The sequence below is a fragment of the Mus caroli genome, chromosome 1 (genome assembly GCF_900094665.2).
Source record: "Mus caroli chromosome 1, CAROLI_EIJ_v1.1, whole genome shotgun sequence".
In the NCBI taxonomy this organism is placed as follows: Eukaryota; Metazoa; Chordata; class Mammalia; order Rodentia; family Muridae; genus Mus; species Mus caroli.
The window spans coordinates 124328556-124342332 of record NC_034570.1 but is presented as its reverse complement, the minus strand read 5'-3'; the positions used below and the strand labels follow the sequence as shown (position 1 = coordinate 124342332).

At 50.6% G+C, this 13777-nt stretch overlaps 1 protein-coding gene and 1 long non-coding RNA gene across 20 annotated transcripts in view; one reads left to right on the top strand and one right to left on the bottom strand.

The window, feature by feature from the left end:
- The first annotated feature begins 648 nt into the window (after nucleotides 1–648).
- Nucleotides 649–13777, top strand: part of Nfasc (neurofascin) — a 179665-nt gene continuing 166536 nt past the window's right edge. For 15 of the 19 annotated variants that reach the window (XM_029478716.1, XM_029478712.1, XM_029478686.1 and 12 more), the window contains exon 1: nucleotides 649–773. In XM_029478716.1, the coding sequence (XP_029334576.1) occupies nucleotides 667–773 (107 nt within the window). In that variant the 5' untranslated portion in view covers nucleotides 649–666. Of the gene's footprint in view, nucleotides 779–13777 lie in introns of all 19 variants that reach the window. The other 4 variants (XM_029478688.1, XM_029478689.1, XM_021159135.2 and 1 more) reach the window with 3 other exon arrangements.
- Nucleotides 9981–13441, bottom strand: LOC110292097. Its single transcript, XR_002377661.1, has 3 exons — nucleotides 12373–13441; nucleotides 11141–11207; nucleotides 9981–10699 (listed from the first exon to the last, which is right to left on the bottom strand). It is a non-coding gene; the product is annotated as an uncharacterized LOC110292097 (long non-coding RNA).

Below are 13777 nucleotides of genomic sequence, written 5' to 3'. Positions count from 1 at the left end.
TAGAAGCTTCTAAGGGCTCATTCAAGGTGGGAGCTGGGTACAGGTCTCCGCCTGTGCACATTAGCTGAGGTCTACCAAGGGGGCAGGATCTCAGCTAAGACGCAGCCCACTTTTCATGCTCAGACCTGCTCAGTCACCGAGGCAGGGCTAACATTTGGATGTGTGGTCTCCAAGTTCAAGGTTTTCCACTCTAACTCAAGTGCCCCGAGTCTCCCCCGGGCAGAACAATTCTTACAGTTTTAAAACAAGACCCACCTGTAATGCCCTCAAGTTTGTTTGTTTGTTTTTTCCCCTTGTCAGTTTCGGGTGAACAACTCAGTGGAAGGTTTTGGAGGGTCGACCGTAAGCATTGCCGAGCTATGCTGAACTCATAAAGGGGTTATTTGCAGGACAGACCGCAACAGTTCTGGCTCCAGGTCCTACGACACGGAGTGCCACTCTTCTGAAGGAGCATCCAAGATCAAGGGAGAAAACAGGGTTCCCAGACTCTGGTTCTGCAACTTGATCCTTAGCGCGTGGGGCGGACTGTGGCACCTGAGCATCCATCAGACCTGCTGGGTCCTGGTCCCAGCTTCTCGTACGCAGGGAGGGGTTCGGGGGCGCGCACGCAGGCCGCCGGGGACGCGCTGGCCGCCCGGGGGCGCGCACGGGCTAGTCTCTGCCCTAATGCGGCGGCTGGCAGCGAGAGGTGCTGCAGGGGACGCGAGGGAAGTGGCGGCGCCGGGAGCGGACAACTGGGACTGCGCCCGGGGCTGGAGCCGGAGCTCCTCGAGGTAAGGTGAGCGCGGGTACCCGGTAGGGTAGCAGAACCCGGTCTCGGAAGCCCAACCAGCGGCACCCCGTTCGATTCCGCTCTCCTCAGTTCATCTGCATCCCCCGACCTGTCCCATCCCCCTCCATCCACATCCCTGTGCCTTTTTCTCACTACACTGCCACCTGCCCGGAACCCACCAGATTCTGGCGGTGTCTCTCTCCAGCTCTCAGCCCTCTCCACCCTAATACCCTTTCAGACTAGGCTGGCAACATCCCATATTCCATCCCTCTCCCTCGCTCTCTCTCCTTCCTCGCTGTCTCAGCCTCACCATTGGAGACCAGCCAGCCCCTGTGTTTTCTCTCTGTACACCTCACTTTTCAGTTCCCCATTCCACTTATGTTTTCCTGCCTCACCCGTGGCCCCTCTGCTTGCCCTCCCTCCCGAGGCCCTGTGTAGTGCTGGCCTCCGTTTGCTCCCTTCCAGTTTATCCTCCCCATCCCCATCTTCACACCCAGTCCCAACTCCTTCTAGGTGGCTTCCTTGTTTCCTCATCCTGCACACTCCCTCTGGAACATCTCCCCTACTCTCCTTGGTTCCTAGCCGGCCTACTACCCATTCACCTTCTCTGCCTGCCCTTCGTGGTGATGTAGATCCGGTGCTGACTGGGCTTGGACTCAGTCTACCCACCCATGCATCGTCCTACTCTGCCACAGAGGCCTAGGGCTCAGCGGGCCAGGTGTTCACTGTTGTGAATTCAACCTCTCTAAAGCCCTTTGCTGCATGTTTGAGCCTGTTCATGGCTTTGGAAGAGAGATACTTGGGTTTGTAGGCCTCTGTGTGGTCCTCTCCTCTCCTGGAACTATTCAGGTTTGTTTCCTAGATGGGATCGGAAAGGGCTTGAGGCTGGGAGAAGAGGCAGGTCCAAGGGAATGGCCCTCAAGCTCCTGAGACTTGTCCTGAGTCCTGGGCTGCAAAAGCCTGGCAGAGAAACCTTGCTGGAGGGCCTAAGAGTTGGGATCTTAGCAAAGACTCTTCCTCAGCTTTCAAGCCAGCATTCTGGCATCAGGAATGGTCCTGAGTGTGACCCACGACATGACTGGGAGTGGTCAGACTGCTGAATCACGGAGACTGTGGTCCCATAACAGCCCCCCTTACTCCCTGAGCCAGGGTCTACTTTTCATTCCTCCCTTGGCTTATTGGCTGAGTTGTGCATGCTTGTGTGTATGTGTGTTGTGTATGAATGTGTATGTTGTGTATGAATGTGTATGTTGTGTATGAGCATGTATGTGTGTTTTGTGTATGAGTGTGTGTGTGTGTGTGTGTGTGTGTGGTTCTGGACAAAGATGCCTCCTCTAGCTCCAGAGGAGAGGGTGACAATATTCCTCTTCTTGCCTGTCTCTTTCTCTGATAGGAGGGCCCTGATGTGCCTCCTCTAACCTTGGAACTGAGGTGAGCCTTGCTGGGCCCAGATCCAATCTTCAGTAAGGCAAGGGCAGGCCATAGCCTTTGAGACCAGGGTGCGCAAGAGATGTGTGGTTTGAATAGGGCCAGAGACCAGCAGGTTCAGATCCCATAGAACTGAAGCCCAAGTAGAAGCTGCCCAGGGAGAGGGTGTGGAGCAAGGAAGACCCTGGAGAGGCTGTGGGGGCAGCCAGAGGAAAGGAGGCAGAACTCAGTCCTCCCTGTGACCAAGGATGCTGGATTGGTGGAGCTGCATGCAGGAGGCAAATGAGAGAGGAGGGATCACCTTCCTGTCCAGTACATCTCACCTTTCGCCTTGACTAAGCTGGTTCTTCAGAGAGAGACAATTTTCTACCCTTACTCTTTGGATTAGGCCGAAGGAGTGTGTGTGTGTGTGTGTGTGTGTGTGTGTGTGTGTGCGAGAGAGAGAGAGAGAGAGAGAGAGAGAGAGAGAGAGAGGATATGATATTATAAGAAAAGAGACAAAACCCAAGAAACTGTATATGCCTTTGTAAAATAGGGGCTGGCTTCCCAATCCCCTGCCTCAAAGACTCCTCTAAAGCCCTAGGCTTTAGAGGAGGTAAGATACAAACTGCAGTCTGGTCCCGGTTGTTTCCCCAGAGGTTCTTGCTTTGGAATACTGAGGGGCTGAACACAGCTGACTGAAATGTGGGCTGTGGTAATTCCGTATGGCCTCCAGACTGTGTCTGTTCAGGGGACATGGTGTTGGGAGACTGGCTACATCGGCTTTGTCACCCTTCTTGGTCCCCTCCCCGTTGCCCGTGGGGGCAGGGCGGGAAGCTTCTCCTGGCGTCGGGGCCTCCGATCTGCCAGCTTTTCCTGGTATCAGAGAAGCATCACCTGCAGCTGTTGTCGGGAGCTGATTGGATCAAGGCTCTGACGTTTAAGTGCTTGATTGGGGCTCAGGTTAAATGGGGCTTCTGATAACAGCCTACATATTTCCCAGCTTTGTGCAATGAATCTCAGCCCTTGCCCCCTTGTTTGGCATCACAAAAGCTACAGAGAGTTAAATCCAGGCACGCCAACAGCAGAGCCAGCTCCCCAGGGAGCAGGGGCAGGACCTGCCAATTGTGCTTCACTGGCTGGCTCAGGTGGAACTGCATGCAGGAGTGGTTCCCTGTGGACAGAAGCAGGCTCTGCTTACAGCGGCTGGCTGGTCCTTTCATCGTCACACGGAGGGGTGGCTGAGATCTGAGGTTTGGGTTTGAGGTGGGGCAGATCTCAGGAGGGTCCTGTTTTGCAGTGACTCTGGGACAGGATTTCTCCCATCATCTGTCGCAACTTGTTCCTCACTTCCCATGCCACAATTCTCTCCCAGGGTGGTCTGGATGCCAGAAGTATGGCGATCTCTGAAGCCATCCAATTGTTGTGGGGTGTGAGCATCTCCTTCTGTCTTTAGAAACAGAAATCCTTAGGGAGTCAGGAAGGAAGAGGCAGAATGGTCCTGGTCCTACTGTGTTTGATTGGACGCAAGCCGTGGAGAGTGAAGGAGAGGAACTTGAGTAAGACTGGGTTCATGTTCACTCCTGCCTCAGATGTTCATTAAGCCCTGCAGTATGTTGCCACCGAGCTCAGAGAGGGAAGGCAAGGACAGAGCCAGGTCTTCTCAGAGCTCTGGTATCATGGAAGAGGGAGACAGGTCATCAGACAAATCATAAAGAGAAGCCTGAGTGACGTTGGGCAGACAAAGATGCTGAACTAACTACAGGATCCCGAATCCTACTGGTACCAGTCCCTCTTGCCCAGAGCCACCTGGAATAGTAGCTCAGAGCTGATCTTGATGATGACTGCCTAGGAAAGGCTGGGGGTGGAGGTGAGATTCAAGGTGCCATCAGGTCCCCAGCTTACACAGCGAGAGCTTGGTTATTCTGTGTGCAGCTGAACCATGGAGTTTGATGGAGACGCATCCACAGGGAACCCTGGGGAAAGGTAGAGGCTACTTAGCTTTCCTAATCCCATCTTCTTTGAACATATATTCTAGAGGCAAAGTGTGGTCTAGTAAGGGCTTGGAATGTCAGAGCCACTCAGAGGACAGGCCTGGGTATCCCCAGGGAAGGTTCCCCGTCTGTTGAAGGAACAGCAAGTATGACACACAGTCATGTTCAGAAGTAAGGCAAGGGAACACAGTAAGCTCTGACACATGGGAAGGGTCTTATAGGTATAAGGAGGCTCAGGCAGGAGCCATCATATATGTCCATATGGGAGGAGAAGTTGAAGATGAACAGGGGAAATCCTTAAAAGTTATGCAGTTGATCAGGTTATCTCCAGCCTCCACAGATGCACTAGTAAAAGAGCCAGAACAGAGACACACTTTCATCTGTGTGGGTAGCCTTTCCTGTTCCCACACATCCAGTATCCTGAGCTTTGAGCTGTGTCAGGACCTGTGCAAGATAGTGTGTGATGCATTGGAAGGAAGTGGAATTATCCCCCAAAATCACATAAGAAATGCTGTAACAAAGGTCGAAGAGTTCTTGTTCTTCTAGGTGCATGCCTGAGGGGTGACAGTGGACAGAGAACCTACCGTGATAGCAAAACTCTTTGGCTAGACACGTTGCCTGCTTTGCCTAGAAGAGTTTGATGGCAAACCTTTGAGCAGTCACCAGAGGACTCACTGACTCAGAGAAGGATCAGGCCTTGCCACAGGGCACAGGTTGAGTGCTTATGGCTTGGTTTCTGGGACATCAGGGGAGCCTGGAAGCCAATGGCTGCCCTAAGAGCTTAAGTAGGCATTTTTACAGTGTTGCTGATCCAGGGCATATGTCAGATCGTCCAGCCAGTCTGAGAACTCTGGAGCCACTCTCCTGAGGCCAGCCAAGAAGCAGTAGCAGCAGAGTGGAGGAGTCTTCACTGTTGAATGCTTACTGTGTATTAGGTGCCCTACTGTGTGCTTTATCTGTGCCCCCTCACTTGATCCTCATAAAAATGTGCAAAACCAGGTATGTTCAGGATTCAATTTCACAGATAACCACAGACTCCCCAGAGGTGGTTGCTGGTTGAAGATCATAGGATGAGTGACTTTGCAGAGCTAGGATTTAGATCTATGTGTTTGACACTAAAGCCTCTCTTTTACATAGGAGAATGAGTTTCCAAGCTCTGGTAGAACAATCAAGAAATGGGAGGGACACCAGAGTGGCTCAGAGAGCATGTTGGGTACCTTCTGTTTCCTGAAAGACATAGAATGGGAGGCACAGAAAACACCTTGTGAGCAACACTGTGCACAGAACCCTGAGCTGTGCTCAGAAGTTAGACTGTCATGTTTCTCAAGGAGGAGGAGCTCAGGCTGAAGGGGCATCAGGGGGTTTAGGGGAAGGTGACATGGTACAATAGAAACTGCTCCTTTGCCTTTGAGGTCACACCAGAGGGAGAAGCAAACACTTGGCGGCTTAGGGTTCTCTGCCTCACCTTGCCTGCTCTCACCCCTACTCCATCCCCCCACCCCAAGGCTTCCTGACACATACAGACTGGCAGGGAGGGGACATATGTGGGCCTCTGGTCCAATTACTGACAGAACATAGCTGTGTTTCTTTCTCTGTCAAATTGGAAGGTTTCTGTTTCTGTGAATCCTCGTCTCTGGGATTTCTGTCATTGATTAATTTCTTGCTGTCTTGACTCTCTCAAAAGAAAAGAACTGGAGTGCTCGGGGCACTGTGGGGTCATCCCCCCCACTCCTGCAGCTCCCTCCTCAGAGAAGCAGCTGCCTCATGGGCTGTCTCTCTTCCTTCACCTGCTCCTGTCCTCCCCCCCCCCCTGCCCCCCAACCCCACCTCCTCCCTGGCAGCCCCTCTCTCTCATCATTATAATGCTAATTGTGTTGTTAAGTTTTCTGAGATCCAGAAAGAAAGCCCCAATCTGTTGTAATGAATTTAATTAGAGAGGGGCTTGGAAGACTTTAGAACCTCTTACAGGATCACCATAAACAAAGTTAACGAGATAAAAGGCCCAGATTAGCTCTGGAGTTGGAAGGGAGGATTTCTCCATTGGTCTTAGGGTCAGTCCTGGGCACTGACTGGAGTTGGAGAAAGGCTGCACAGGGCTACTGTCTTACCATTTACCCCACCCAGCGCCGCATCTTAGTTTCCTGCCTAGTTCTGCCCTTCAGTGAGATTGTGACCATTCTCAGCAGCAGTGCCTGGCTTTTCTGAGACACTTGCTGTTTGGTCAGGGATATGTCATCTTCCTCCAGCAACACTGAGGCTTTTAAGACCCTGTCTGAGTCCCATGGGCTCAGATGTAAAAGACATTTGCTAATTTCGGACAGTGTATACTATACCATTTATGGTGTGTGGCTCTGGTCTTCATCATCTGAGAGGAAGTCCCTGCTATGGTTCTCCGGATAAGGACCTGAAAATTCACTGACCAGAGCTGTTAGGAGAAAAGCAAGTACCCCTAATTCTTCCTCTTCCCTGGTCATAGTGGGGTCTGCCTGCCTTGCTTCTCTGAGCACTTAGCACGGTTGGTTATCTTGGGGGCAAGCCTCCAGGAATGACCAAGTTCTGGCTTTGTGTGCTGAACAAACTTTGCTGGATGCAGATCAGGCCAGCTGGGATGGTCCTCAGATCTTGTGGTTTTCTAAGATAACAGTGAATGGCAGACCAATTCTGAGGACTTTCCCCAGTCAGGAGAATTCCCCATCTTCTACTGGTGCCTACCATGGACTCCAGCAGCAATTAAAAAAAAAATTAATGGAAATTTCCAGTACTGAGTTCAGTGATTTTTAAACTCATCTCATTTTTGTTACTTAAGTTCTATAAGGTTTTAAACATGTTTGTGTGTGCACATGTGCGCATGTACTGCTTACGTTGATGGAATCGTTCCAGCTGGATTCTGCTTCTAGTTTAATCTTCATTTGCAGTGGAAATCCCATTAAAAATTCCTGGTAGCTCCTCTTTGTGCAAGTGGAAAACAATCACCCTGTATCTCACTGTATGTAGATAGAAAGGGTGGCTACTCTGAGACTAGGCTGTAAGTAGGAGGAGGTATTAGAACTCTCATTTTGACAGGGACTAGACCATTGAGCCGAAGTCTGAAGCTAGCTTCCCCCTCATTCTTGCAATGCCTTGGCTTATGAGACAAATGAGCTTTATAGGGGCATCACCAAAAGTTAGGCTTTGGGATATTACCCACAGTCTGTCTTGCTTCTGCACAGTCAGCAGGGAAGTCAGTACTGAGCCTCAAGCTGCCCGTTCACTTGGCTGAGGGAAGTCTGTGTTCCAGACATTGCTTCCAGGCCATTGTTGAAGAACCCACCGTGTAAGGGTATCTTTCCATGGTGACGTGCTCTTTAGGAAAATGCTTCTGAGGGTATAAGCAGTTTTCCTGCACTGAAAGAAGAAAGGACAGAAACCAGATCTCTCCAGATCTCTTTCCAATTGTCATCACAGACTGAATGGAACTGGAGCCTTGGAAACCTGAGTTGGGGATTTACTCAGGCTTCTCTGGATCATCCAGCCTGGGCCCCTGCCTCGCTTTTACTGCTCATGGCCTCTGACGTCTTCTTGGCAGCCAGTATGGCGTGCATGGCAATTTCACGGACAGCTTGTTTTGAGAGCATGCTAGGTTCATGAGTGTTAGAAATGCCTTAGACCAAGATCATTATTCTGCTGGTCAAACAACGGAGACTTAGAACTGTAGTGTGACTTCTGTGTGGCTCTACAGCTAGCTGCTGGCAAAGCTAGTTCTTCTACATAAGGCTCACCTGGAACCTTAAACGCTAATACTTACTTCACCGTATAAACTAGGCATGCTTTGGGATGTCAGGGAAGGGAGGAGGTTTTGAAGAGTGGTGTGGCTGGCTTGAGTCTCTTGAGAGGCAGAGGTCAGGCAGTAGCTCTTTTAGGGAAAGAAGGCAGCGTCTTAGTCATGGGTAGGAGGAAGTAGTTCTGTGGCTGTCATGATGAATGGGAACAGTGGATTGTACAGGTAGAGCTATGTGGACATGAAACTTCCCTTTTAGCTTGAGACCTTGTGGGGAACAGCTTTTGAAGTTTCTGAACTGAACTGACTCTTGTTTTCAAGACAGCAAGGCTGTAGTGTGAAGACTGGGCAGGAAACACACACACACACACACACACACACACACACACACCCCTAATGGTTTCGGGCCCGTCCTCCTGCAAAGCTGGTGAGAGCAGTGCTGAAACTTTCTGGGCCGCCTGCAGGAGCTTGTCGCTGTCCGCAGTGCTGACGTGAGGCTCGAATTTTCTTCTCCTGTGTGAGGACAGGTGAGAGCTTAGAGTCTCCCAAAGCATCCAGGAAGTGAGACTAACTAGAACAAGGCAGGGGGTGAGCCTTTTTGGCTGTTAGCTGGTCACGGTGTCTAATTCCACAACTCTTGTGTGGAAGGCAAAAGGATGGATCCCTTAAAGGACATACCTCGTGCATGTGCAGGTGTGTGTGTGTGTGTGTGTGTGTGTGCGCGCGTGTGCATGTGTGCTAAGGTCATCCACATGGAAGCCTGCGAGGTCACTTCAAAGTCTCTGTGTGAGAGACCGCTGGGAAAACGTACCGCCTTGCCTCAGTTTCCGCCAGAGCATCTGACATCCCTCCTGCTGATCTGGAGAAAACAGGAGTTTCCTAAGACCACGTGCACATGCTTGCTAGAAGCAGAACTCCCTATTCCCACTTCTGCTAGAAGTGCCCTGTATCTGTACCACACAATAGTGGCTGTTGGTTCTAAGTGGCTGCTAAGTACTTGAAAATGGCTCGTGCAAATTAAAAAAAAAAATCTTTTTCTTTCAAGACAGGGTCTCATGCAGCCCAGCTGGCTTTGAACTTACAATTCTTCTCCTTATGTCTCTTAAATTCTGGGCTTACAGGTGTACTCAAGGTTTACATTTTGGAGGTGGGCGAACTGGTTAGAGGTGCTTGCCTCCAAGTCTGATGACCTGAGTTCAATCCCTGGGATACACGCATCCTCTGAGTGCTACTCGTGTGCTATGGGAGTGCATTTCCCCCAAAGTGTGTAATTTAAAAATTTTAAAAGTTGACTTGAATTTTGAATCGAGTCAAATTTAAGCAACCACATGTGGGTAGCAGCCACTGTTCTAGACTATACAGCTTCGTGTATGGTCAGAATCCTTGGTCAAGGCCACCTATCCATGCTGTTCGGTCCTGTACATCATAATCTCATTGGCACAGAGCAAAGCAGACATTTGGATGAAGCTAAGGTTGGTGATGCTGGAGAGGGCTTCATACTAAAGCCAGCAGAAGTTTGTGGCTGCCTTGTCCTCCTGTCCCCAACATGTCTTGTTGTACAATGGGAGCAAGTGCACCCCTTGCTGGGTTCTCCTCTGCTCAGACGAAGAATACCTTAATTCTGATTAGATGTCCAAGGCCCAGTTCAAGATTTTCCTGGAGCTTTGAATGGGGCAAGTACAGCCATGTGTTTGGCTCTGGACGCCTGGCCCCGGGGAACATGAGCACAGTTGAGAACTGACTTGGTAGGCAAGGTTCTGTCTTGACCAAACCCTGATTGTAATTCTGGGAATCTTTATTCTCGTCCTGTTCAGATGCTGCAGTAGGCTTGGCTTCAGAAGTGGGGAGGGTGAACAGGAACGGCAAACAAAGGGAGTGTTAACAAGTGCCAAGCGATAGATGAGCCAAGGTATAAAGCAGAAACTGGCTTTGTGATGGCCGTCGGACTGCCTGTCTTATCTGTGATAGGGTGTGCCTGATATCCTTGGGTGGCTGTTCTTAGGCTTGTCCTGTGCTAGTGATTTCTCAAACCAGAGTGCACATCTTTTCAAGGGATACTTTAGTGTTGTATATTTCTCCTACAGAACCCCAATGTGCTCTGAGCCATCCTTAATAAGTGCTTGTGAGTAGCTCTTTGTTACCCTGGAGCGAAGTCTCTGACCCCTCGAAACTGTGCACGTGAATACAAACGGTATTTATTGAGCCTCTACCGGGTGTTAAGTCTCCATGCTTGGTACTGTGGGCCGTGATGAAAGAGGAGTGGAGCCCGGTTGCTCTCAGTCTCATGGGAATGCAAAGGCAGGCACGTGTGAGAAATGACACACACATACACAGAGATAGAAACAAAGACAGAAGTGCTGGCCTGGAGACGGTGGGGGCTGGAGTGTAGGATGCTGGAGGGTGGATGATGTATGCGTCTCTGTCTGGTCATCTCAGAGGATTCCCTCCTTCACGAGCTTAGCTGGTACCAGCCAGCTCCATGCCTGAATCCACAGTGCTGTCTTTATGGGTGATCAGGCAGCTTGGTCTCTCTTACTGGGGCAAAGCAAGGCGGTGCTATCCCGAGCTCCCCTCTTCCATGCAGAGAGCTTTTGAGGGAGCTTATGAGGGGACAGAGGGAAGGAGGACTGTGTGGGAGGGGGAGTTCCCTTTGCTTCTCACTGCTAAAATGGTGACAGGATGGTAGGCCCCTCTTAGCCTCAGAGGGTTGCGTTGAGATTCTCACAGTTCTAGAACACGGAGTTCCCAGATGCAGGTCCAGGTGCATCGCTGGAGGAGACAGGAGATATAGTCCCTAAAGGTCACCCGAGGCCCCTTCTCTAGTTACTAAGGAGTGGGCTGCCTAGCAGGAGAAGGTGGTCTGCATGTCTCAGCTGCAACTGGGGAGGGGTTCTCTGTTGGCTGCTGGAGAGGGGTCTCCTTCTCACTGCCCCTCCCTCCCACTGTGCTCCTCCGACCTCCACATATGCATCCCTGGACTTCTATTAGAAAACAGACTCAGACACAGCAAGTCTGGACTGGGCCTGAGGGTCTGTATGCCAATCAGAATCCTGCCAAGATGTAAGAACACATCTTCTGGGGTGGGTGTGCATTTACAAGACATTGACTCTGAGACCCATCCCACCTAATCACTCCAGGCTCTGCAGGCTGGGCCAGCCATGCTCTAGCGTGGATGCAGGCCCTTCAAGGATAGGGAAATATACAGCTTACTTTGCTGGTTGGTTTTCTTCTTCTTTTTGCATCTGCCTCTCTCTTCCTTAGCCCAGGGCACTGTATCCTGCAGCATTGTTGCTAGTTAGTGCTTGGACCACAGGAGTTCACAGTCAGCACGAGAGCCTGGCTTAGCTGGTGACATGATACTTAAGCTCTCTCACTTAGTGCCACGGCCCATGTGGACTGATGGCTCTGATGTTTGCTGCTGTGCTGTACTGTCAGTCATGTGGGATCACAGAGTCTGGTTGCTTAGAGCAGGCAAATCTAGCTCTTTGAAACAGCAACTCACAGTGGTGTTCAGGGTTAGGAACTTGGTAACTGTCCTGTGACGTTTACTAACTGTGAGTGAGTGGGGATGATTCCAGCGTGGAATGGCAGGAAAGCTACTGACTAGGGACCTGACAGTCCAGGCTAACGTGTAGGACAAGCCATTTGATGCTCTCTGGCTTTAATTCTCTCAGGTCAAGAATTGAGCTACAAGTGCCCACTTCAGAGACCCATTTAAATGAGCGTGTCATTTTACTTTGTGATAACCCTTGAATTAGACACTGTATCCTCATTAGAAGGAGGCATTGCATACCTGTTGGGATGGATCTGGGTCTTTCCCATTTGAACATCCCGTAAACATAGCTCATCTCATGGGCCCGCCATGGTACCCCCTTGATGCATTATATTTTATAAGAGTTGTCAGCTCTGGCCTTCCTAATGGTTCCTTCCTTGTCCCAGTGATGAAGTCTGGGGACCTCAGGAAGTCCAGCCTTCTCTTGAGAGTGTAAGGGTCTGCACATGGGCATTGTCCGAGGCTGGTGGCATATTATGAAGGCAGTGCTCAGCCCTCAGCCCTTTCAGTATCTGAGACTGGGGCCGTGGTACCTTCTCAAAAGGTCACCAGCTGCCCCATGAGCCCGTGCGCTTGACAGAACCACTGAACCTGTGTGATGTGTTTTGTCTTCCAAGATTCACTTTTGTATTCTGGTAGTAAAAGAGAATGGGAGAGGTGAGGAGGAGAGACAGTCTCCTGGGCCTCGCTTTCACGTGTGATGCCATCAGGTTGTTCCACCGTGTGCTGCCAGTGCCTCACCCTGGGTAGGAACCAGCAGGTTGCCTGTCTCTAGTATTGAAAGGAGGCCATGATGTCTGCTCGCCTGTTGCCCACCTTCCTCGCTGCAGCTGCCACGCCGATGCCCACGTCACAGAACACATCCAGAACACATCCTAGCAGAAGTTACCTTGGCTAAGCTGGTCAGCACAAGGGCAGGAGGGCCAGTTTGCATGGTCTGGTAGAGGGAGGCAGCTAGTCCAGGTGCCAGTTCATTTATACCTTTATGCGCAGGACAGTTATCTAACGTGGGACCTTATCAGGTTAGTGCCACGCTCAGGCTAATTTAAACGCTCTGACGTTCCTCACTGACGGGCGATGAGCTGTATCTGTTCTCTGGCTATCTTCTAATTTGACTGGCTTCCCTCTTGGGTATTCTGTGGCAATCTGTGCTGAGATATTGGTCCCACAGATATCAGGATCTGTAGGACGACATCTGGGACTTGCGGAAGTTTTCGTTGTGAGTTGTTCTGTGTGGTTTTTCAGCACAGAGGGTTATGCGTCTCTGCTTCGGTAGCTTTTAGGCTAAAGCGCCACGTCTGTGGTGTCCCCAGAGTCCTGTGTTTCTTAGAACATTCTCTGTCTGTCTCTGATTATATGTGGCCAGCTTTCCATAGCAGAAGTAGATTTCCCAGTAAGCCTGGGGTACAAATGGGTACCCTGTTACCGTAGCCTGGTCACCTATGATTCATTCCATGTAAGACCATGAAGGCCAGTTTGATGGTGGAGGTCAGGTTTAGGTAATGACTTTCTCGGCTACCAGTTTCCTGCACAGCTCCTGTACCACCTACTCGGAGTATTGTGGGACACAGCATTGAACCTACTGTATCCAGGGATGGGGATGAGTTTGGCTGGTGACATCCAGGGCGGTTCCAAGTCCTCTTCCACCTGGCTGCCCTCAAGCCTTAAGGTCATCGGTGTGTTGTTGTGCTGCCCTGACATTTAGGGGTGCACACATGTGCGTGCTGGAAGTGCCCACCATTGGTCTGGAGGAACTGGGGCTTAAAGGAGACATATCATACAGCTCTGAGTGCTGTTTGGATGGCGGCTATGGGACTGTCAGGGTTGGAGCCAGGGCTGTCCTCATTCTGAATCCCAACTGGGACAATCATCTCTGAGCATATCCCATGGTTCTTTTGTATTCCTGAATCCTTGGAATATAAAGAGAAAGCTTTTAGATGACACTAAGAAAAGCTGGAGGTGGGACTCCTAAGCCCTACAACACTCTTTCTCTTTCTCAATTGTTTGGCATCGTCTGGGGTCTCCAGATGCTGGTATTTGGGGACAGACCAGAAGGTCAGTGACCCCTCAGTGATGAGAAGACACTCTGCTTGCTGGGACTGTGGCTCTTTTAGTATTGGTTTTATTATTGAAAATGTTACTTAGATAACGAATCCCCACGCACTTGTAGAAAATGAGAGTGTGAGATGAATACCTTCTCGGTTCCCAGTGGTCTCTTCTTGCAAACCCAAACCCGGCAAACACTCTCAGCCAGGGTGTGGACACTGGCACGGTCTTCCATATGCTGACTTGCC